The sequence below is a fragment of the Coturnix japonica genome, chromosome Z, assembly GCF_054131305.1.
Source record: "Coturnix japonica strain WE chromosome Z, WE-NBRP24, whole genome shotgun sequence".
Classification (NCBI taxonomy): domain Eukaryota; kingdom Metazoa; phylum Chordata; class Aves; order Galliformes; family Phasianidae; genus Coturnix; species Coturnix japonica.
Genome location: NC_140702.1, coordinates 34,293,138 through 34,319,261, shown reverse-complemented (window position 1 = coordinate 34,319,261; position 26,124 = coordinate 34,293,138). Strand labels below are relative to the sequence as shown.

The 26,124-nt window shown below is 40.0% G+C and overlaps 1 protein-coding gene across 7 annotated transcripts in view; it reads right to left on the bottom strand.

Annotated features, from left to right (window-relative positions):
* Nucleotides 1-1,730: 1,730 nt before the first annotated feature.
* The window catches only part of PTCH1 (patched 1), a 66,990-nt gene continuing 42,596 nt past the window's right edge, over nt 1,731-26,124 (bottom strand). For 5 of the 7 annotated variants that reach the window (XM_015849307.3, XM_085529074.1, XM_085529075.1 and 2 more), the window contains 9 exons: nt 22,229-22,371; nt 17,222-17,405; nt 15,270-15,550; nt 13,648-13,785; nt 12,115-12,257; nt 9,101-9,200; nt 7,514-7,765; nt 5,956-6,484; nt 1,731-4,962 (listed from right to left, as the gene is read on the bottom strand). In XM_015849307.3, the coding sequence (XP_015704793.1) occupies nt 5,957-6,484; nt 7,514-7,765; nt 9,101-9,200; nt 12,115-12,257; nt 13,648-13,785; nt 15,270-15,550; nt 17,222-17,405; nt 22,229-22,371 (1,769 nt within the window). In that variant the 3' untranslated portion in view covers nt 1,731-4,962; nt 5,956. Of the gene's footprint in view, nt 4,963-5,955; nt 6,485-7,513; nt 7,766-9,100; nt 9,201-9,963; nt 10,116-12,114; nt 12,258-13,647; nt 13,786-15,269; nt 15,551-17,221; nt 17,406-21,687; nt 21,804-22,228; nt 22,372-26,124 lie in introns of those variants that run through there. The other 2 variants (XM_085529073.1, XM_085529078.1) reach the window with 2 other exon arrangements.

The window sequence follows — 26,124 nt, the reverse complement described above, 5'->3', positions numbered from 1 at the left end:
GATAATGCCACAACCAGAAAACTGAGGCAGAGATTAACTCCACTTCTGCAGTATCCATGGGGTCAAAATGGCTCCTGCAGTACCAACCCCAGTGTTTATGTTAAATGATTTTGTCAAAGCAGCAGCACTGCTCCATTGTTGTACTTAATTACCTGCAAAGTTAATCTGGGCAAGTGTTTTTTAAGCTGCTGGGCTGGGTAATGCAGTTTTGTGGCATGCATCCTGTTCTAGAAGTAAGGTCCAACATGTCCACAGCAACAAGGACAAGAATGATTAAATGGAGCAGGGAAGTAGTAGTTCTCATTACCTGCAGCAGCCATTAAAAGTAATTACAATTTGTTCTCAGATATAAGCAGTCAGTATCTCAGATGCTTTTGGGGAGTGAAAGTTAACAAGAATGAAACACCTGTTCATACATCAGTGTTGCTGCAGTTCAGCAGCATGCAGCATTCCTGAAGCTGTTAAATACATGCATTATGCAAACAAAAATTTAGGCACTTTTTACTTAAGGTCTGAATAAATACAGCCAATCTCTGACAAAAATCTGATTAAAGTCCCTCCTGAGGTTAATAAGACCAACATCAAGAAATGACATCTTAAAGAAATCTAAACATAACTACTAGCATAAGGTAAATCATTGATGTGACATAGAATTCTGGAAGAAAAATCCTGCATTCTGGATGGAACAATATACTGACTTACTCCTACAGTCTCCAGTCAGTGAGTGGAGCAGCTCCTCCGCGTGGCTAGGACACAAAGGGCAAACCCAGCAATTTCAGCTCATGCAAGAGAGATTTCAGTGGACTCTGTTCTTATGACCTATGATCCACTAAGGCCAAATCTAACTATGAGTTAGTCTGTCCAGTCCTAAGCATCTGTCAGTGAGTATTTTGAGTAGAAAAAAGGTGCGTTTGTTAGCTGTATTTCTGTTTTCTGGTGGAACTTCTAGAAAATGTAAAAAGTTGTGTTTGTACTTCATCTGGTCATTAGGAGGCTGAATTCTAAATTACCACTAGACACACTTGGGCTTTTGTTTATGTGAAATGTAGAAGACTTGTGATTAATGCACATAGGGGTTACAGGACAAAGCAGAGGACCGCTGTCTCTGTGGTGCTCTGGGATGCATGGCTAATTGTGCTTGCACATGACAATCCACAAATGGGATTATGGAACAAGTGACTTCAGACAGAAATGCATGGCTTGACGGGACACAGGGAACATATTCTGGCTTGCACATGCTTGCATACTCCTTAAATCTCCATTCATAAAAAGTGCTGCAGTTTTTAGAATGGTAATGTTGTTGATGTTCCATAAAGGTGGGAAAAGCAGCTTATTTCTCTAATATATTTTAAGAAACAAATCAGAGAACAGAAAAGCCAAGAAACTTCCTCATATTTCAACCCCCCAAAATACATACGTACATAGTCTGCTTTACTTGTGTTGAATGTTTATGTAAAATATAATCCTCAGAATGAAAATGAAATGCATAATCCAGTCCTAACCACATCATCCTCACACCGAGCAACAGAATCAACAGATAAGCACAATTTTATACACAATTTTTGAATTAGCTCTGGCTCCAAAATGGGCCAAATATGGGTCTCCTAAAAATCCTGAATACTAAAACATCCCAAATCCATGCTTCAAATCAGCGTAATTGCATGACTGCATCTGCACAGTTGACTACTCTATAAAAAAGTATTCTATAAAACAACCACGTCCATGACCAGTAAGTTACAATAGTTTTTATTCATGTTAGAATTTCTATCAGTGTTTGAACATTAATATTTAGAGAGTTTGTACACTTTCCATTCAAAGTTTAAAATGAGAACCACACTAGATCACAAATGGTAACTAAAACACAGTTCAGAATCGAATGAATATTCACACTCTCTCTTTACACTGTTAAAACACTTTCTTTTCTGCTAGGGGGTTTACAAGAAAAAGTGTGCACCGTAATCACATCTCAGCAGTGTTCCAAAACATATTGGTATCATCATTACATATAACTCTTTAAAAATATACTTTTGTCAAAAGACTTGATGACTACTATGTACACTACAAAAATAAATTTTCATATAAATAAATTATATGGTATAATTTTATCTTTGTAACTGAAATGACACAAACCCACTCCTACCAAAACAGGCAGGCAATGAGACCCAGTTTGAATATTTTTTCCTTTTAACTCCTTACGCTAAAAGCTACAAAGTGTTCTTAATGTAAATGTTATATACTCTTTCCTATTTAACATTAGTAAGCACTCTATACAAATAAAAATCCATTAAAAAGTAAAAACATAGCTGTAATAGTGTTTCCAATAGAAATAAAATCCCTGCATTTCATTTGTTATAAACTGGCATGACAAATACTGTAAGAAAACATTCTTATGATACAAAAATATAAATATCACCCACAATTTTAAAAAGTTAAAAAACAAAACTCAAATAAGCGTTGCCAGCCACTGAGTTCAACCTTGGCCAATGTGACTGATGTTGGAAAGAAGGCACACACTGCACAGGGGCAGCAGGCGGCTGTTCAGGCACAGGTGTGTGGGAGGAGGAAAAGGCCAGAGCAGGTGGAGATGCTGCACTCTCCTGGCCCATTCCTGGCCACTACTGCCCCAAGGAGGAGGAGGGAGAAAGGCCTGAGCCCTGTGGCCGGGCAGCAGTGGTGTCAGTGGGAGCCCTGCTGACTGCTGACATGGGAGCACACACACACTTGGCAGTTGAAGGTAGCTTCCAATTAGTATCATACAGTTTTGTTGCAGAGTTTTTATGATCTGAGGTCACTATGCTGCTAGTGCTAAATTGGGGCCCCTCATCTTTTTGTCACTAAGGTTTTTCAGGCTAGACAGTGAACTGGACCAGTAGGCAGTTGCGACATTAACCCTTAGTGTACACTGAAACAGTAGCTTATGTATCATGGGAACAATACCAGGCTCTCACCTGCTCTTTGAGCGTTCACATTGGAGATCTGTAAACAAGTGCCTCATATCAAAGTGTTTTCAAGTGAGCAAAAAGGCATGGAAACTTGTGCATTCTAGTTATCCCCATTTGCTGCGCTAGGAAGGTCTGTGGGCAAAGGTAAGACTCCCTGAAGTCACCAGAGAAATACCCTTTCCCATCCAAGAATCAACCGATGCCATTCAGGCACCACGCTTGCAGAAAAGCCTCACCAGTACTGCGTTCAGAAACTGAATGCTGGCCATGTTTATTTGGCTCTGAAAATACATTTGCATTTCTACTTGCTTTAAAAATCAGCTTGTGGAAGGGCAGAAAAACAGATGGAGAAGGTGGTTGACAGAAAATGAAAACTTTCCTTCTCATATTTTAAATTAAGGTTCTCCATTCTTAGAGTTTCTTTCCAACCAGAACACATATTGTAGTGTGTTGTTTTTTATCAGACCCTTCACCTGCAGCAATCCATCTTTAGTTAAAAAATAATAATACAAAAAGCTAAATTAGTTTTGCAAAGAGATCCCCATTAAGCTGTTTTAATTAAAAAGTGCCAATGCAGCATGGGAAAATACAAACAACAGAGAAAAGAACAACCCAGGCTTTGTGTGTCATTAATTACAGCCCTGGACCCAATAGAAAGCCATTTATACTTAATAAATGAAAACAGAAGATTTTTACATACTTTTTTATCTTTCCATTTGATTTTTATCACTTACTATTAACTTCCTCCCTGCCATGAAAATAAAGCAACAGAAGATACTGCTTTGATAAGGACAAAGCTGAGCTGTGGCCACCCATCTTACAACTCCGTTATTCAGCTTCTAATGCCGCTCAGAGTTAACAGTATCAACATCAAGATAAAATTCATGGAATTTCTATAACTACCAGCACCTTTGGAAATGACAAAGTAATGGTCATAGTTGTTTGCACTTACCTGACACCTTTCGCAAAAACATCAAAGCACTTTGTGAACAGTAATTAAGCCTCATAACTCTCCTGGGAGGTAGGTAAGTATAATTCTACTAATTTCACAGAATCAGAAACTGAAGCACAGGGCAGTTATATGACTTGACCACAGTTACATAAACCAAGTCATTAATAGTGTGGAAAGTGGGATCCCAATCCCACAATCCCAAACCCTGGCCCCATCTTCTCATCCATTTTATCCCGGGCCTTTGATGATGGCAGTCTATGGTATATGGTAGTAAACACCAATGTAGTTTTCACTACTGCCTGCTAAGAGGGAAAGACAGACTCACATCAGCATCAGTGGGTTCATAAGCCCACTGAAGGTTACCATAAAGTAAAAGAGAAACTACAGTACACCAGGAATGTACGTATGCAGGCCTGCACAGCTCCAGATGCACACATCAATACATACAGCAAAACAAAAACTTCACATAGCTAAACCTATTTAAGCCTCCAAGATTAACGTGCTTTTCTTCATATCTGCTTATTTTAAAAAATTACCACGCATAGCGTGTTTGAAACAGTAACATTTCATACTACCACAGGGTTGTGATACACCGATTTAAAATATTTTAAACAGACACGTACCTTTACAAAAAAAAAAAAAAAATTAAAAAAAAAATCCTATTATATAAGCAATATTTGCATAGAATTATACAAGTAAATTATACAATATTTAAGCAGCAGCAACTTATGCTGAAATTTAGAACTAGATTAAGCTTAGTTGTGGCACAGAGATCAATGTACAATGTACAATGATAATGAGCACAAATGATAATGTCCCCACTCTGTTGTCTGAAGCCAAATGACTCCAGATTATACTACTTTACATTGTTTTCTTGTATATTACATATGTGTACATCTTTTAAATACTTAAAGACATATTTAACAAAATAATACAATAGGTTACAGTAACGGTAAACCGTTGTCCTGATGCAGCATGTCCTCTTCTACAATGTTGAGCAGTTCTCTTCAAGAAGTTCTGGAAATATAGTTTTCAATCTTTGGCCTCCTCTTCCCTTCAATTACCAGCCTTTAAAAATAAAAGAGGGAAAAAAAACAAAAAAACCAACAAATAAACATTCGTTACAGCTCAAGAAACCAAACAAATTAAGTTAATCTAAGACTTGCTTCATGATTCTCATGGTTACAGTTAGAAGTTAGGAAATGTGCACTTTTCTTTCACCTCAGTCATGAACTTCCTGGTAAAGAAAGAACAAATTTCATTTGTGAGTGCCCAGCTTTAGATTTCTGTCACAGATTCAGTCAAAACCAATGGCTGCTTCAGGAAGCAATAAGCTATAACAGACACAGTACAACCAAAACTCAGATTGCAGTTAAACTAGTAAAAGCTGAGCCTAAGTATTTCCTTATTCAATACTGCTGCAATATTTCTAGACTGAGGCGCAAGACGTTCAGGACTATTTGCACACTGAGATGCTTGGAAAGAAGCTTTACATCATCCTTGGCCCAACGGCTCATCCAAGCTGTGAACAGGCTGGGCAGGGCTCTGAACACAGTTCAGACACTCCACAGCTCAGCAGAGTACTGGGCAAAGTGAGGCCTTCCCCTCTCTTCTCATTCAGACTCTCTCCCCAGTGGATTCAGTCCTCACTACATTGAATTTTAACTGTATTTTCTTTAGGAGATGACTCTTAAGACTCTTAAAGTAGCTGGCAATTTTACACTCTCCTAGACTATGTCATTCAGTAATCAGAGGACAGAATCTATCAGCAGTAAATGCAGTCACACAGCTCAGAACACATAGCACAACGTGCTTCACCTTCCCCATGTAGTAAACTAAGACTGTACCATATGTATTCACTTTTCAAAGCGCTTGGAAATAGTTCATTTATGGACAACCCATACATTGCTAGTGCTGTAATATGTGCAGTCAGACTTAAGATGGTGAGGAACCAAGAAGCAAACTTATCCAAAGTCTTCCAGAGAAATTTTATCTTGCCCCTTTCTTTTGTACATAATTGCCTGACACAGACAAATGTCAACAATCAGAATGAAGGCTCACCTTATTCTGAGCTCTTGCCAGCTGTCCTCTCCTCACATTCGACATCCTGAAGCTCTATAACTTCTACTTTAGAATTTCTTCTTTCACACCGCACATTAAAAGGCACATGGGGGTCCTCAAACATCCCATGGTCGTCTTCATGGTATCCTTCATAGGATGGAAAGCTCCCTCCACGAGAGTTGTGGCTGTGCACAGCAGGGTGGACAGCAACAGTCACTGAAGCTGAGGCAGTCACAGTAGTGATAGGCTGGCAGTAGGCTGATCCTGAAACACCCATGGCACCAAATGCTGGGCTTCTCATGCTATGAGAACGAGCCTTGTGGCTCAAGTGATCCTTATTGCTAGGTCCCAGATGCCCTTCAGTAGAAAATTCAAAAGCGTCCCTGCGGGGGCGGTAAGGAGGTGGTCGCAGTCCTTCCCTCACTTCCCGCTTGGGTTGTCTGCCCTGACACCACGCCTGCTGTGTGCCAGCCTCTGGATTTGATTGCAGTCTGGGACTTGACTGATGCCTTGACTCTGGCTGTACCACCTGAAAGACAGATGCAATTATGCTTCTGCCAAAGCAAGGACAACAAATTCTCTGCTCTTCTACATTTTATTCTAGGCTCTGACTCTATGAAGGTAATATTCTGGAGTCCTATAACTGTTGATTTTTCCAAATAGTTTTCATCTGAAGTTATAAAAACCTGGAAAGCATAACATCACAGAAGTGCAGGACTATAGCTGAAAATATAATCTTCCTACATGTTGGACCATGTTTTCAAAAGGATGGATAACAAGCACTTCATCTTAAGTGATTCAGCAAGCACAACTGCAGGCATTTGGAAAAGCCTCTACTCCATGCAGGGTATATTCACAGGATGTTAGTAGGGTAGTTTGTATAGACTGTAGGAATCTGTTTTCTTATTTCTGTAAAAAGCGTGAAGCACAGCAGCCACATCAGTCAATAAACCGTGACTAACTTCAAATGTGGCTCTGCTTGTACCTATTTCTAGGCCCCTGTTGAACAAAAACAGATCCACATTGCTGCTCAGCATGCAGCATCAGCAGGGGTAGGAGACAAGAGTTTTTTCACTTTCCTTTGAAACTGCAGTTATGCCAACCCAGTAGCAAGATGCAACAGGCACAAGATTTGGATTTTTCTTCTGGACTCTATCAAACTTTCTCCTCAAAGTTTGCTGTCAAAAAGAGGTGTATGAGACGGTGATCCAGAAGTGGCTATGTGGAAGAGGTCTGAATCTCTTAATCTCCCCTGACTCAGACTAACAGGCTATTTAGGACAGTCATCAAACAGACTGATAGCTCTCCCGTGGCTGTTGCCAATATGATGTAATAGCAACTACACATGCCAAAGACCTCACCTTTGAACCACCATCTCACACCCAACTTGATTCTCAAGAAAAACATTTGTACCCTGTTTACATGTGCTCTAAGTTTTGGCACAAAGTCATGAAGCATAATAAGCTAGAAACATGAAACAGACTTCCAAAAAAACAGATTTAAATAAAAATTCTCACACACTCTTGCCCTTTCAGCAGTCAACATGTAAGACACTTACAGTGGATCTTGCGAAGACTGGATTCTCAGTGGCTTCCACTACTACTTGATGGACTGGTACCCCAGGGCTTTGGGTGGCCTCATAATGATGGAGCTCTTCACTGATGCCTGACACTGTGGTTTGAGAACTGTACTCTGAATCAGAGGAATCTGACCCATTTGTATGCCCAGGTGGCAGTGCAAACCTCACGATACTGGGAGGTGGCTCAGGAGATGGTGTAGGTAATCTGTTTCGACCATTGGCTGGAGAAACCTGATGATGACAATGCTAACTATAATTACAAGTATTCAATAACATGCAATTAATATTGCCCTTTTAATCATTATTGCTTAATACAAATGTTCCTCTGCCAAGTGTACCCTTCATTGCTGTAAGAACCTCAGCACCAGATTCCCAATGAACATTTCTACTAAACCAAAGAAAATGCATGAAAGAAAGACAAAATCTCTGGATATGTACATGAAAACAATTTGAGATTTTTCTAGGTATTATTTCAGCATGTATATGTACATGCAAACACATTTGCACTTCCAGATATATAAATAATACCTGGGCTTCCCTCCCCCTTCAGATTATATTAAGAGTGACTTCATAAATGAAACATGTATGTATAGTGCAGTTCATAGGCTATCTGCAGAGATAAGTACATAAATAATATTAGCACAACTGTAATAACATGTACGTATATGCTGTTTGAATAAGGGACCAACTATCTGCTATGAAGATGAGAGATGTTACACTATTGTCAAAAATGTTTTACTAATACAAAACAAACATCTCAAGTATTTCTACTCCTACATATCTAAACTGTGTACTACTTTTCAACAACACTCATACACAGGCACATGAAGCAAAACTTTTATTAATGCCTAATAAAATCTTCCATATGTAACACTAATTGTGTTGAGCACAGTGTAGGTAATGAACAATCAAATATATAAATTGGGGGTTTTTTGTTTGTTTGTTTTCTGGATTTGAGCTTCACACTGTTAAATCACCGACATGTAAGTGAAACCTTCAGTCTGTTAAGAACTTTTCTTGAGCCAAGAATATACCACAGGGACAGAGGAGCCTTTTGGCAGACTTTTGGTCATGGCTATAAAGGTGTGGTCTGTGGACCACCACTGGTGTATGTTGGCCCGCACAGGCCTTCCTGGTGGTCTCCACAGTTAAATATTTTGAGGAATGCAATAGAGGCAGTGAGGTAAAAAAAGGACAAGGTATATGTACAAAAGGAATGACCTCCTGTGAAATACTGGGGAGAAGTCTAATTTTACAGACTAGTCTGTATTCACAGCATGCTTTGAAAAGTGTACTAAAACCTACATTTGTACCTAGCTTGCTGTCAGACTCTGAAACAATAATTATTAAAGAAACCCATAATTTAAAAATATAAGTAGAAGAATATCAAATAAATAAATATAGCAAATTTAATACAGGTTTTAAATAAAACTAGAGTAAAATTTTTAAACATTTAAAAATCCAAAAAATATAATAAAAGCTTTCTAGAAACGAGGAGGGGATTTGGAAGGTGTGGGGGCAAATACAATACTATTATTTCTTTTGTTCATTGTTACTTTTACTGACCTCAGGGTATGGTCCGAAGAATGAAAGAAGAACAGGAAGCAGCACCAATCCATTGAGAACTCCCAGAATAGTTAAGATTGCCAAAACAGCAAAGAAATACCTGAAGTGAGGTTTATGGGATTAGGGGAAGGAGAGAGAAACCACAATGTTGTTAGCAATAAGAGATCACTAACTTCCTAAATACATAAGCGTAATACATACACTAAATTGAATCTCAAATATTTTTCATATTGTACTGAATAATCACATCATTTTCTCTGTATAGATATAGTGTTGTGGTTTTCAAAAAACTTTTGAATTAGACAAGCTACAAATCCACAGCTCCAAGTGTTAGTTTGTAAAGGAAATAAAAAAATTATATTTGTTAATTTCTCAGAATCTGTAAGTTTGCTATGTTATTTATGAATGTGTTACACAAACACAAAAATATGGAAAGTGCGGTGAATAGCTGAATGAACTGAAAGCACAAATACAATGCAAAGGGGCCCCCATTAGTGAAAACCCAGCAGAAGCAAACAAATGAAGTGAAGGGTGTAGAATTTAAACAATTTAGCCTAGAAGGAACTCTTCTCGTAGCAGCTAATCCACTGTGAAATGCTTCTGCATCTTACAGCAGAATCTCTAATTAAATCTCTAGTGTATCAGGTAAGGCTTTCCCTTGCTGTTCATTAATCACAACTTCCCGCCTAGAATTCTGTGAGTTCCAGTTTTACCAAACAGCTCAAATTGCAACCTTCTTACAATACAGGAACCCACTTTCTGTAAAGAAAATGCTGCCCATTCTATAGCAAGCTTTAGCATTGTACTGAGTAAGAGCACTCCACAATGGCAGAGCTGCATTGCAGGCTAACCTTTTGTTGAACAATTTAGCATCTCTGAATACTCTTGTTTTGCGTCAGCCAATTCAAACATAAAGGCTGAAGTACTATGGAAGAAGAAGAAAGTGCACCAGTAGTTGTCCTTTCCCATCATTGAGGGCTAAGGTCTGGGGTCCTTCATGAATACCAAGGTAAACCTGTCAGTAAAAGGAAAGCCTTACTAGTTGGTATTCGGCACAGCTGGGGCTCAGACTAAACTTAAGGCAGTGTTATAACTAAGGATTTCAAGGACACGGTCCTGGCAAATTCCTGGAGGAAAAGGGGTGAGGTAAGAACCGAGGGCAAGTTTGTCACTAATGGGTCTGCTGATTACACTGCCTAGCTGGCAACAAACTTTACTGCCCCCTATTTCCACATCTGATCAAGTATTTCAGACTCCTGTAAAACTACAAATACCCTGCTATTGTAAACATTTTAGAATTTCTGAACTGCATTAGCAAAATTCAGCACACCAATCTACTAACACAAACTTCAGAACTTTATACTGGGACAGAAGTCAACAACAGATATTAAAAACATTTGCATCTCATCCATCTAACACTAGGATAAACAGGAAGATTTTAGCTCTGACCACTTGGTGTACACAGTGTCTGTTAATTTACTTAATCTTCCACATTGTTGGACTAATCCACCCCTTTCCGGAAGTTTGGAATCTTCTTCATCCGCTATAGCAATACTTGGGTTCCGATAGTTTATTTTACTGTATTACTAAAATAGGGCCAACTAAAGGCAGACTGTGCTAAGAAATGAGAAACTGAAGGCCAAAAAGAGCAAAACAATCTAAGCTGAAAAGTTGAAAGGCTCATTTTATATATGATGAGAATATCTAATCCAAATTTGGTGTGAAGGGCTGCCACAATCATTTATTTGCTATGACACAAAAATATGCCTGTCAAAACCTAGTCTAAATTTCAAAGTAGAAGACCAATGTATCCCAGTAACTTTAGGTTAAATCTGTAAGTAAAGCATTCCATCTCTCACAAGATCGGGTCCTAAAAGAATAATTCTACCTTATTTCTTTAACATCAATAAAATAAAAAGATCCTGTTCTCAGAATAAATAAACTGTATCTCAAGAGATGCAGTATCCATGAAATAATCATCTCCACAAAGGTTTCATGAGGTCCAACTGGAAAATTCCTACTGTCTTGCTGTCTTTAGGTCTTACAAACACAAATAAAAAGCATATTAATGAGATTCAACAACCTTCTCACAGATTCTGCCTATAACATTTTGCTGCTTTTGTTTAGTGGATGTCAGTGAAGTCTAGTCATCTATCCAGCTTACATCTACCTAAGTGGTTAAATCACCTTTCAGAGAACTTTTATTTGTCTCAGTCCTGTTTAGGGCTTGTGTGTTTCTGCATGCTGCAGTTTGCCAAAAAGAACCTGTGTTGCTGCTAAGACTTTACCGAGCTATTTGGAATAGATTGAGATCTATTTCACTGCACTTCTCAGATTCCCCAAAATGTGCTCTCCTCTCATGTTTGACAAATTCACATTCTTTTATTCTTTTAATTAAATCCACAAGAAACAGTTCACCTGTAGTTCTACACAGAAGAGCCTTCAGGCTTTGCTTTACAAAATTTTAACATGAAGTTCTGTGGTCATGCTTTCAGTTCCCTAGCTCCCAACTAGAGCTTTTTTTCTCTCTCCCTACTTTCTGCACTGCTGAAAACATGTCATATAAAACAGAAAGAGATGGCTCAGAGAATATCATTTGCTGCACAGTTGCAGCACATTTATAACTTCGTGTGTCCTTTCAATACAAATTTTTATGCATACAAGAAGTCTTGAGCATCTAAAAATTAAACATCAAACCCAGCTAACATAGGACAGTACTAGCTGTTTTGAACTAATTCAAATCCATAATTTGACAGCTTTGCTACAGAGGGGCCATTTTTGTTTCCTTTCATGTTGGGAGTCAAATTTCCCTGTAACAAATTTCAATAAAATCAATACCAAAGCTACTAGATCTAGCACACAACAAGGAGTTAGTGGAACAGAAGGTAAGCAGGACCATGATGCAAGCATGACTGATACACCATGCACAACAATAAAAGGATGGATACACTGAAATGATTAAATGTTAAAAGCATACTCTAAAAATAAAGTCAAGAAACACACAAACGCTTTACCTGACAATGAAATCAAACTCTGATCCTGCAAGCATTAGCACTCCAAGAAGAGTGGACACAGCTCCATCCAACACCGGTGCAAACATATGTTCCAATGCAAGGACAGCCCTACGGTTCTTATCTCCTATGGCAGTTAAAAATGCCTAAAAACAATGAAAATAATTTAATTACAGATATGTATACAACACGTCAAAGAGCTTTTCTCATGCAATTTCATGCATGCATTCTCAGTAGTAGCATCAGGTCTTTCTGTCACATTACAAAGAAGTGTCCATTGGTAAAGTGCACTTCTTTGCACGTATCTGGGGATCCACACCAACATGATTACCAAACAATGAAAAGCTGCCAGTGTGTTCAGCACAATTGTTAAAAAGTAATTCTATAGACTGTGTGCTGCTTTAACACTCTTCTATCCTTAACTACTCAAAAGACAGCAGCCTTAGGAATAATGCTGAACACTGTATTATATGAGATACATACTCATGAAATGTCTGTCTTTCTCCCTCAGACTGCTTATTCACAAGCTGTACCAGGACAGTGTTGCTTCCTATTAACTAGTCTTCTCAATGTATCATTTAACAGTTTGAGAAGACAGCAACCAAAGTGATAACTCCTCTTGTGATCTTTCTTAGGTGAATTCTCCATCGCCTGCTAACTAAATGACTTCATGCAGTTATCTTCCTCTTGATCCCAGTATTTAAATCTCTCTTCCCCAGAAACTTACTTTCACTTGCCTAACAAACTAAGCCTAACAATCAGTCGGCATATCATAAAGCGATTTGGTGGGACAGGCAAAATGAAGATGGGTAATTACACATATAGAAAGAGATTTACAACCCTAATATCCACTGGAAGCCAAAACATGCAACATTAATATTCAGTGTTGGATTAATAGTGGTCTGTAGAATGAAAATTAATGTATCCACGGTATTTTGCATTCCCATATACAAAATAAAAAGCTTCTCTCATCACATTGGAAAAACATTTTCCTACAGACTGTATGCTTGATGTGCATGAGTGAGTTCTGAAAATAAGGCGCAGCCTTTTCATGTGGAAAATGAACAGAACTCAAATCTATTTGAATTTTAGTGGTTTGGAGACATTAAACATTATGTAATTCTGAAAACCTCCCTTCAAAGGCTTCTGTTCCACAAAATGCAAGAATGTATACACAAGAGGGAGCAAACAGCTACACAGCACAGCGGCAACAACAGCCACACTGCAGACAGTGGCTAAGAGCGTCTAGACTGCAATAATACGCATTAAGAGCCCTGCTTTATCTACATTTATCTATCACTCAGACAGCTAGATACAACACAATTACCCATGACCTTAACCACAGCAGTTAGGAACAATTTCATCAAAATCAACTCAATTATTTCAGGTGATACAGATGTTACAGAAACTGTCCAAAGACTGCAACTTCTTTTCTTCTGAGAATCACATTACTGATTCAATGAGACTAAGTAAGAATTTGTGATTAGGAGATAGACACCATTTTATTTTAAAATACTATGAAAACGTTTTACATACCAAAGCAACATGAACAGTGAATTCCACACCAATTCCAACAGAAGCAATCAGGATAACCACAGGCACTGCACTTAGTTTTATTCCAATTAGACCCATCATGCCAAACAGCTCCACAGTCATCAGAGCCAACACCACCACCTAGGTAATGTCAAACAGCTATTAGTAATTTCTCATACTCTATACAAATGAAGAAAAACATACTTTAGAATAACTTTTTGACTATTAAATGTACACCACAAAGCAATCCTATGTGTGTTTATGAACAGACTTGCTAAAGAGCTGGTTTATATTGTACACAAATTATCAGAAGAAGCTGTATTCTGTTGATTACAATTTACCAGTCATCTCAAAAGCGTTTTGTTTTTTATGGATACCTATCAAAGCATGCTTTTTTTTTTTTTTTTCCCCCCTCACCTGTTTTTACAACAATCATTTTTTAATAAGTAACTTTAACTACAGTTGGAACATTTTTTTGTATATATGAGTATGACTTTTAGTAGGTTTAAGGTCTATAAGAAAGTGAATGCTATAATCAGCTAGTGACTCTCAGGTTACAGAGAGGCTTTGAGCTTTGAAGATACTTGGGGAGATTGTCAGGAATAAAGTGAACAGTTACATATGAGGGAAAGTTTTATTTTTCTTTCATCTATTGTAAACTTGTAAAAAATTGAAGAAAAGGGAAGGGATGAAATTTGTAGAATCAACTTTTAAGTTTCAAAAGCTGAGCAAGAAAAAAGACTGACATACAAGTTGTGGACTGCTCAAAAAAATGAACAAACAAACAAAAATCCCCTTTTATCTAACGGAAACGATTATGCACCACAATAGATGATTTTGTAAGTTAATGAATCAAGACTAATAACATAAATTGCTTGATTAAGTGCTATGAAAAATATTCTAGACTATTTATCTTTTAACATACCTGTCATATAAATGTACATTACAAAAACCAGTAATCATTTTATGCTTTTCTACTTCATGCATTTTATAAACCACACAATAGTTCATGGAAGTTAAACATAGGAACCTCATCATTCAATTTAACTTGAATGTTTACTGTAAGACTTATGGTGCTTTGCAAAAAGCATGGAGGAGTATTCTCTTCAATTTAGAATTTTATGACTCTTTTCTCATGAATAGCCTAGTTTCACTCTCTCCACAGTGTGCACTGTACAACCTAACCATTTCAGTTTTTCCAGAAAGACTGTATTCAGAAATCAGTAAGAAAATTTACAGGTAAGTTAGTCACAGGCAACTGCCTTGAGAAGTAACACTGTAACAAGAGAAGGAATAAATAAATAGGAATAACTTCAACATAATTATCAGTTTTCCTCTACGTCTTTACTTCTCACATTAATACACATCTGAACAAAGGCAAAAGTTTATATATCTTAATAAGAAACATTTAAAACTGGAAAAAAAGAGGCGGCCAAAGGATTAAGGTTATTAAGGTTTGTACCTTTAGTGTGAACCCTACTCTCTCAAGTTGAATAAATATATAATGAATGATGCAATATACATACTCCACCAGAGGCCCAGACATAAACAAAACCTTCCCGACTACAGCAAGAGCTATGCTGAAAGGAATTTGACTTCAACAAAGACCCTTATAATAAACTTACAATGATCCCAGCCGTCCAGGGGTTTAGGAGGAAGAGGGCACACACCAGAAACGTGCAAGCCAAAACCACGCTAATGGATAAGAGGAGCCAGTGACGAAGCCCAATGTACTGTTCCCAGAATAGAAACGGGTAACCATTTGGGTAGCTAGCGATCCCAAGGCTGGTGTAGTTATTACAGATAGCTCTCACTTTCTCAATAGCTTCCACGAAGTCAGAAGTCTCACGCAATCCATTGAGGTAGAAAGGAAACTGAGCATATTCTATGGGCTCAGCCGCTGGAACTAAGAAAGGATAGCAACATTTAAATGTGTGTTTAGGCAGAAGAAGATACACAGAGAGCATGATTAACAAAACATTTTGTTCTCCATAGCAAAGTGCTTTAAGTCTTTAAATTTTATACCTTTTGAGCAACCAAGATTTTAAAAGTAACTAGATAAGATGACTATACTTCATCATACAGTGCAAGGGGAAGAACACAGTCTACATTAGGTTCCCAAATAATTTCACAATAATTTAACAGCAACAGATGTATTTTGATGTATTTAGTCTTCATCAGCACTATAGTGCATTTTAATTATTTGCCAAAAGCCCCTATGTGCAGTATAAAACAAGATCACATCACCTTAAACATTTCATCCACATTTCATGCAGACACAGTTCCTTTGAAATTAAAGGTCATTTCCCTGAGATTAACTGAGGTCCAAAGATAAAAAATAGAAGAAAATTATATTCAGCAAGATTGGCTAATTTTTAGATTTCCACTCACTATTTTGAACCAGATTCAGAATCAATGTTACTTTTGCAAATGACTGAAAAAAAACCAATCCTTCATATAAAAGTAATGGCTCAGTAAGGAAGCATATAACCCATTATCCTTAAATAATTTGACAAACCAAAGCTATCCATACTTCTTCTTGAGCTTAATGCTAAATCTACTGTACCACAAGAAAAAAAAAAGCTTCCACAACAAGCATTTTGTTACGGCATTTTTTTGCCGTTGTGTGTTCCAGACCCTGCAGGGTCATTCAGCTGACTTGCTAAACATGATTTGCCCTATTATAATCTCAACTATAAATTTTCATTAAAACAAGACTTGGCTGACTGCCACAAAGCTCTAGGGTTCAGATTCACCAAAGCACAGCTAGCTTGTTACCCAATAACATTTCCAAGTGCATCAGGCCTCCTCCATGTGCCCTCTCCATTTTCCCACTGGTGTGCAACTAGTAACCTCTCCAATAAATTCAAAGTTGAAGCAAATTAACACGAACTGGCTGCTCAATAAGACAATGAATAGCATAGAATAGGACTGCTCCCCTACCTATGTAGCTCTTATACCATATTGGTGCTGGAAGGTTAAGACATATGGACTAACTTGATAAGAATCCCTTAGATATTTAGAACTGAAGACAAGCATGATATAATCTCAGTGTTAGCACTTCAGAATGACACAGGCAGCAATTTCAAGCAACTTCCAAGTCCTCCTCACAGACAGAACTATCAGGCAGCAATAAAAAGTAATCCTTATTACCAGTTTTTAAAACTTCACAGAAATATAGAATGGTTTGGTTTGGAAGGGACACTTAAGATCAACTGGTTCCAGCTCCCCTGCTATAGGCAGAGACGTCTCCCTCTAGACCAGGTTGCTCAAATACCCATCCAGCCTGGCCTTGAACACCTTCAGAAAGGAGGCATCCACAACCTTGCTGGGCAACTTGCTCCAGTGAAACTTCAACTGCTATAAAATTCATTTTTCAACATGATAAAACACTACAGTGATACCACATTTGCAGTGGTGCATTTGTCTCTTGAGGTTACAGAGTAACATAATATATTGTTCTGTTTATGCTTTCAGAGCCCTGTATAGCATCAACCAACTAGAGTTACTCCTCCTTAAAGGAAGAAGTGGGGGCACTTATATAAACTGTAAGACATTAAGATGAAATGTTACTTACTTCTTAGCCTTGTCTCTGGCATATAGTCTGCTTTGTCATGCACCCATTCTGGGCGGTGAGGCCGGATGTTGGCTTGCGAGGCAGCATATGCCACAGGGTCATTGCTAACCCAGGCTGTCAGGTAGATGTAGAAAGCATTTGGGTTAATGATTCCATCTGCATTCACCAGGCGCTGTTTAGTCAACTGCAAAATGGAAAAATTAGAAGATTTTCAGATTGAGTTTTGGTTTTGGAGCTCCTGCTGTAACATTTTCAGTAAAAAACAAAACAAAACCAACAAAAAACCACAGTTCTTTGACAATGAAATCTAAAAAACCAGTGATAATAAAGTGTTTGTTTACAAATTAATACTCTTATAGCATTTACTACAACCACTAAGCCTGTAGATAGCTCCAGAATAGACTGAAGCAACTAAACCTGAATTCCAAAAGCCTGCAACAACAAGCAAAACACAACCAACTTAAAGAAACATTTCAAGAAATGGAAGAAAATCTGGCAAGAGTCCCTATACACGTCTGTGTGCAGTTAACCTCTGTTGTTAACACCGAAGGAAATGCCACCCAGTAAATGGAGGAGAGCTATAAAAATAAAACAACATCTGTATAAATTTTGCTAACACTTGCCTCCTATGACCTATGTATTCAGAAAATGCCCAGCAACATGAAAGTAGAAGAGTGCCCTTTGTTACACAGGTCATCATGAGCAACTGTATTTGTGACGTAAACAGCAGTGGTACACTTGTAGCATTTTGTAGCCAAACACAGCCAGGGCCCTGACAGAGGACCATGGAGGGAAGAAGTATTGTTTTTTTTGTTTGTTTATTTAAAATTCTGGCCTGGCTCCAGTTTCAGGTCTTTTTAATTAAATGAAAAACAACAGTGACTGTTGTAAAAAACAAAACAAAACAAAACAAAAACCAACCTAGATTCCAGAAATCTGGATTCAATTAATCCACAGGATATGCAACAACTGTATGTCTTTAAGCTGTCTTTGGAACTGCATAGTACAGGGCTCAACCGCTGTGGGTGCACCACGCTTTTCTCCCTCCCAGGCAGAGGAAATTATATCAGCAGCTGTAGTCCAATCACATTTGTTACACCATGTACCTGGTACACATTCCTAAACAAAATCTCACTGAAGATTTTCTCTTCTACTCCCTTTGTTTCCTTAATTCATTGCTAAAGCTTCATTCAGATCTGACAGCATGCTGCATGTTGCTGTAGAGCAGTGTTTTACAGACCACAGTAACTTTAAACAGTATACTCTGTAAAATCTTTCACCTTTAATGCCAGTGAACGAAAGAAAAACAACAAGCAGATCTGCCAAGAAACTCATTAGAAATATTATTCCTCTGCCTAAAAGCACATGGAGTCAATAATGACTCAAGGAAAGGAGCAGTTAAGATACTTGCAGTATATCTTCTTTTTAAAGAAGAAATCAATTTAAATACAATTTTAGTTAAAGAAGTCAAACCTAGTGGGTAGCCATCCAACAATGGCTACAGTATTTGTATGCTATTATAATATTATAAAAGAAGGTCAGGTATTTTATTCAGCAGTTTAGCCAACTGTCATTCCTGACTCTACCATAGTATACCTGTACTTATGACAACAGTACAAGAAAATGATCACAGAATCACAGAATCACAGAATTACCCGGGTTGGAAGGGACCTCGAGGATCATGTAGTTCCAACCCCCCTGCCTAGCAGGGCCACCAAACATACACATTTACTAGATCAGGTTGCCCAGGGCCCCGTCCAACCTGGTCTTGAACACCTCCAAGGACGGGGCATCCACAACCTCACTGGGCAGCCTGTTCCAGGACCTAACCACCCTTCTAGTAAAGAACTTTCCCCTAACATCCAACCTAAATCTTCCCTCCTTCAACTTAAAACCATTTCCCCTAGTCCTGCTATTATCAGCCCTTTCGAAGAGTTTACTCCCCTCCTGGGAGTAAGTTCCCTTCAGGTATTGAAAGGCTGCAATGAGGTCACCTCGCAACCTTCTCTTCTCCAGGCTGAACAAACCCAACTCCCTCAGCCTGTCCTCATAGGGGAGGTGCTCCAGCCCCCTGATCATCTTTGTGGCCCTCCTCTGGACCCTTTCCAAAATCTCCATATCTTTTTTGTACTGAGGGCTCCACACCTGGACACAGTACTCCAGATGGGGCCTCACAAGAGCAGAGTAGAGAGGGACAATCACCTCCCTATCCCTGCTGACCACCCCTCTCCTGATGGAGCCCAGGATCCCATTTGCTTTCCGGGCTGCCAGAGCGCACTGCTGGCTCATGTTAAGTTTCTCATCTATCAGGACCCCTAGGTCTTTTTCAGCCGAGCTGCTCTCAAGGACCACTCCTCCCAGCCTGTACAGGTGCCTGGGGTTCTTCCGGCCCAAGTGCAAAACCTTGCACTTTGCCGTGTTGAACCTCATTAGGTTCACCCGAGCCCAGCTTTCCAGCCTGTCAAGGTCCCTCTGAATGGCATCCGTTCCCTCCACCGTATCGACTGCACCACTCAGCTTGGTGTCATCAGCAAACTTGCTGAGGGTGCACTCCATTCCCTCATCGATGTCATTAATAAAGATGTTAAAGAGCACCGGTCCCAAGACAGACCCTTGAGGGACGCCGCTCGTTACCGGCCTCCACCTGGACATAGAGCCATTGACCACCACCCTCTGTCTGCGGCCTTTCAACCAATTGCTTATCCATCTAGTTGTCCACCCATCAAATCCACCTCCCTCCAATTTGGAGATGAGGATGTGATGGGGGACCATGTCAAAGGCCTTGCTCAGGTCCAGGTAAATGACATCGGTCGCCTTCCCTTCATCCACCAACGCCGTCACTCCATCATAGAAGGCCACAAGATTAGTTAAGCATGACCTTCCCCTGGTGAAGCCATGCTGGCTGTCTCGGATCACATGCTTGTTCTTTATGTGATCAAGCATGTTGTCCAGGAGGATCTGTTCCATAATCTTCCCAGGCACAGAGGTGAGACTCACTGGCCTGTAGTTACCCGGGTCGTCCCTGCTCCCCTTCTTGTAAATGGGAGTGACGTGACCCTTCCTCCAATCATCCGGGACCTCACCTGACAGCCACGACTTCTCAAATATGATGGAGAGCGGCTCAGCAACCACCTCAGCCAGCTCCTTCAGGACCCTGGGATGCACGCCATCTGGCCCCATAGACTTATACTCATTCAGTCTAAGGAGGCACTCTCGGACTTGCTCTACCCTTACAGTGGGGAGGGATTTACCTCCTTGGTCCCCACATGGAGGTATGGGGGTGCAAGACTTAGGGACGTGAAAAAGACTAGAATCCTGGCCACCAGTGAAGACCGAGGTGAAGAACTCATTCAGCACCTCAGCTTTCTCTTCATCTGTTGAAGCCATTTCTCCTTTTAAATTTACCAGAGTAGGCACGTCCATTTTGGCCTGTCTCTTCTGGCCAATGTACCTGTAGAAGGTTTTCTTGTTGTTTTTCACATCCCTCGCCAAGTTCAGTTCTGCCTGCGCCTTGGCTTTCCTGATCCCACATCTGCAAGTTCGGACGGCATCCCTGTATTCTTCCCGGGTGACACAGCCTTGTTTCCAGAGCTTGTACACCCCTTTCTTCACCCTCAGTTCTCTTAGCAGGTCCTTGCTGAGCCATGCCGGTTTTCTACCTCTCCTGCCCACTTTCTTAATCAGGGGAATGGAGACCTCTTGTGCTGCCAGGAGGGCATCCTTGAACAGTAGCCAGCTCTCCTCAACGTCCTTATCTTTGAGGGCAGCACGCCAGGGGATCTTGGCCAGCATTCCATTGAGTAGCTTGAAGTCTGCTCTTCTAAAGTTCAGCATCCTGGTCCTGCTCTTTGCCAGGCCCACATCGCTTGAGATCACAAACTCAACCAGGGCATGATCGCTGGAGCCCAGGCAGCCTCCAACCTTGACGCCTTTGATGATCTCCTCAGCGTTGGTGAGCAGCAGGTCCAGCAACGCTTGACCTCTGGTCGGTCTGTCCAATACCTGAACCAGAAAGCTATCATCAATGGATTCCAAGAGCCTTCTGGAGCTCTTGCAGCTCGCCATGTGGTTTTCCCAACAGATGTCAGGATGGTTGAAGTCCCCCACCAGGACAAGAGCCCGTGAGCCAGACGCCTCACGCATCTGGAGCAAGAAAGCCTCATCAGCAGCCTCCCCTTGATCAGGTGGCCTGTAGTATACCCCTAATACCAGCTGACCTTTATTAGTCCCATCTCTAATCCTAACCCACAGGCTCTCAACCTGTTCTTGACTGTTTCTCATGGGGAGCTCCTCACAGTTTATCCAAACTCTGACATAAAGGGCGACTCCCCCACCCTTCCTACCTCGCCTATCTCTCCTAAAGAGCCTATAGCCATTGATGGTAGTATCCCAATTGTGGGAGTCATCCCACCATGTTTCTGTGATAGCAACAATGTCATAATTTTCAGAGTGCATCACAGTTTCCATTTCTGATGAATGATACCACCATTCATCAGTTATCTTCTTTAAAGTTTAGGTTTTTAATGAAGTGATAGCAAATACCAGGTGAAATATCCCAGAAGAAAGCTGAACAAAGTTGATCCTACAAGAAAATTTGATTCAAATCAGGAACTATGCTACTTAAGACAATATGACTAACACCGGCCCTGAGTCTCACATAGGTTCAGACTCCATACATCTATGCATATAGCTATGCATCCTCCAAAACAAATTCAGTGAAAACAGAGCATGTTTGAGACAGAAGCAGCACATTAACACATCAGTCAGTAATCATCAATGATAGGTATTCCCAGTGTTGATTTTGAAGGCTATGCAACACAAATTGCTGCCCAGACAGCAATTACACACAAATCAAGCACAGGCAGCAAGTCCATGCAGTATGGCATGACTTACACATTTCAATGCAGAAAGATTGAAAAGAAACTACAACATGCTCTTTGTATCTCCCCTGAATCCTGATGACTTTGTGCAGTCCTGTATAGACCAGTAATAACTCTGATACAATACCTGACTGATGTCAATGGGCTTTGCTCGGTTGCCTGTTTGTACCAAGAGTTTGTAAGCCAGAACAGCATCATCGGATCCATTTTTATAGCTGTTATAAGTGATTTTCCCAGTTTCCCAGTCACTGTCAAATGCATCCTGGAGTCCTGAAGAGTTAAGAAAGGCAAAGAGAAAACAGAAGAAACAGGTAAGAAATCAACATCAGAAATAAATTTCAGTAGGAAGAAATAAGAATTACTCTTTCAATTGTAAACTCTGGCCATCTATAGCTTAAGCAAGAAGAAAGATCCATTTGCAGCCTCCCATATTTGCACTCCTCACTGACAGTCATTGTGTGGTAAGGTAAAAGTACCGCTAGAACATTCCATATTCTGAAGAAAAAAGTGGGAGAAACAAGAAGGTGCAAGCAAGAAGCCTTAAGACCATTCTCACATCATGATGACCGGCAAAGCTGAGTTAGTGAATGGCAGATGCAATGTGCACTGGAGTTACATTAATCAGTAACCTCATTGCATAGAGGAGATCTGGGATAAGAGTAATACTCTCAGATTCAACATCTTCAAGAGATTTTCCCAAGTTTACATAGCCTCACCACTGCCTGGAAGTAATGCTATATGTGAAACAGCAACCAAGCACTCTGCTTGGAGAAAAATGAGAGGAAGTGTTAAAGATGTCTGGAATAAAAAGTATTTATCCTCAATGAACTACAATTCCAGAATCATCACATTCAAAATCCACTACCACATTTGCATTTATTGCCCCTAAAAACAAAGCTGACTTGGATGGTGCCAAAAAAGAAGAGGCTGAGTTCAGCCTTAGTTTAACATCATTGCCTGCCCTTTAGTTCAAACCAGAGAGCCTCTTAGTCCATTATCTGGCAGAAAAGCACCATCCATGCTTCCCCCCTCTCCTAACTCCCTCCCCACCAGAATCCTCTCCAAGTGCATTAAGCTACAGAGGAGGAGGACACACACTACTCTTATTAACCGTTCTGGGCTACTGCAGAGCACTGAGGCAACAGCTTGTATGATGTAACCAGAAATTCCACTACAAGAGGGGGAAAAAAAACCACACTCAAACTTTCAGCTTCAAACAGCAACTCAGCTGCTTCTCAAGCACAGCGTGAGTGAACATGAATTTGTCAATTTGTTCCATCTGTTCAACTTGTGTAGCTAATATAAATCGTGGGATCTGCTGCCAGCACATGTAAAGATCACAGCCAACACCTATTCAGTCTCAACTGTTATTTTCCTCTTTGCCACCCTTTAACGGGGAGGAACACCTCACAGCACAAATTTGGATCATATTTAGAACAGGAAGCCGCAGCCTGGTACAAGGAGGCTCTGTGCGAACAGAGGACAAACCGCATGTCCAGGAAAGGAAAGGAAAAGGCCAGGGGGTGGTGGAAATCACCAGCCCACCTCACAGCTGCACTGAGGAGTTATAATGAAAACCATCATTACAAATCTGATAGGTTAGCTACAGCTGTACTGAGATAAGAGGGAGGGTAGAGAAAATAGGGCCTGACACTGTCTTGGGGCCTAGGTACTCACACCATTGACAAACGCTTCCCCCACTCCCTTAAAAAGCTGCCCCCTGTGCTGTCTACAAAACTGTTCCTACTGGTAAAGCCAGGAAGCTGGGAACAAAGTGATGCAACAGGCCTGCCAAAGCCACCACCGCAGCCCCTTGGCACCTGCCCAGGATGAGGATGCAACCTCACCAGACTTCTTGAAATCTCTGAAGGAACTTCACAGACCCCTTAACAGTGCTATTTGTTGATGCCCACTGAATGGGAAAACAGCATCCATCCTCCCTGAACACAGTTCAGTTCTCAGTCCCTCAGGAAGTAGCTAGGTGAGAACACTTCTTCCGTAATTATCGTGTGATGATTTGGGGAAATAAGAAGACTGTGTAAAAAAGCATAACAGAAAAAAAAGAGAGAACACCAAAGAACAGCTAAACTTTTAAAGTTATAGTAGAAATTGTTTCCTTTCATAACAGGAGCACACAAATTGCTATGCTAACCAATACCTGTGGAAGAATTTCCATCCTAACATGTAATTCCAGACTAATACGCAGCTCCTGTCACAGGGCTAAACTGATACATAAACCCAAATATACTCTACATGTAACTTGACCAACCTGCATTGCAAGGTATGCTAAAAAGGGCCTGTAAGTTTTACGTTGCAACAGCAGGTGGAAGTTTAACTCTTTCACATCTCCCTCTTTCTGCCCCTTCTTTGTTCCTAAAAGTCTAATCAACCCTCAATCTCCACTCCCTTTTTAATCTTTATTACTCATTAGGTGTAATTTCTTTACACTTTGGGTCATCTTATTATTGACCTTGCTAAAACTGGAAGCTTGAGGAAGGAATACCAAGATATCACTCTAAGTTGTGCTTCATTTCCAGAGAATTTCCAAGTTTCATTGTTAAAATTTCCTTGAAATGAATAGCAGTCGTCGCTAGCAACATATGCATTTTCCACCAAAGATTTTAAAGACTTTTAATCTACTACAAGGGCAATTAAGAAAATCTGCTGATGCCTTTCAGCAGAGAAATTTTTAACAAATGAGGGAATTTTAAAATGTTACATATGGGACATCTTCATATCAGCAGTGACTTTCACTTTGTAGTTCAGAAGGAGGTAAAATCCTCCGGAATTATGTGGGATGCTAAAAAGGGGGTGAAGGAATTCCTACTTAACCATATGAGCAATTGGCACTATGAAATAAAAGATTACACTATGCAAAAACAAGCCTAATTACAGCCCACCTGGGGCTGTAATTTGTATTCAGACACCTACAAAAATAACATTAACATTTCCATTGTAAATGGATGATTAGTGCTAACTTTCTTCTGTTGCACTTTCAGTAGCAAAAAGCATGTTAATATGACTGGATGCCAGGAAGAAAAGTATAGGAAAACTGCAAGTGTGTCAGGCTGACAGCATTCTGCTGTATGGAAACTACAAGCATACAGCTAAACCAAGGAGGTTGTCTTCATTAAAAAATGCTTTTGTTCATACACTGCTGCTTCCCTTCAGTCCATTTTGTAAACTGCTGAACAAAATTCAGAAGGCCAACTTGAACCACTAACCTCCACAGTACTGAACTTCCCAGTGAAGACATTAGGAATTAAACACACAGTTCAAAAATCACTCCTACTTCAATTATCCTGCTATCTTCAGCACCTAAAAATGGCAGCCACACAACTATTTCCATCTCACAAAGGACACTCTCTCAATCCAGACTAAAACTCCAACCCATTTGTAAATTCTTTTTTCACGCTCCCTTCTCTTTACACCTCAGTTTCGGCTTTAGTTGGCAACAACCATGCACGTTTCTGTTCACTACTGTCTGCACCTTCAGACAATCCCTTAACTATGACAATAATCAGTTTTTACCACAATAGTTCACTTTCCCCCCTATGTTAATGCCTTGTATCCTTCTTTACTGCTTTGTAAACACAGCATCTGTCAAAACAGCCCTGTCTTCACAAAGCAGCTAGCTGTTCTATCCTAATTGTGCACGTCTTGAGGAAGGTAGAAAGAAGGGGTAAGGACACAGATCTAAACACTAAGCAGTAATCATAATGATTAATTTAAACCTGCACATGATCAAAAGACCAAACAATATGCTTTTAATCACAGGGCTGGAACAACCACTTGAACCATCCCAAATCAGAGCTTCATGGAAGCATCCCTGAACACGCCTGTGTAGAGTTTTAACTCCTTGCATCCAGGGTACCAAAATACCCACACCTCCTCTACAGGAAGAACAGCAGAGGGGAAGGAAGGAAGGAATACATGCAGACTAAAGTGGACTAGAAAGGCAAGAAGAGAACATTAATACCCTCAAGACTAGTAAAGATGTGGAAAGGTCATATATGAACATGT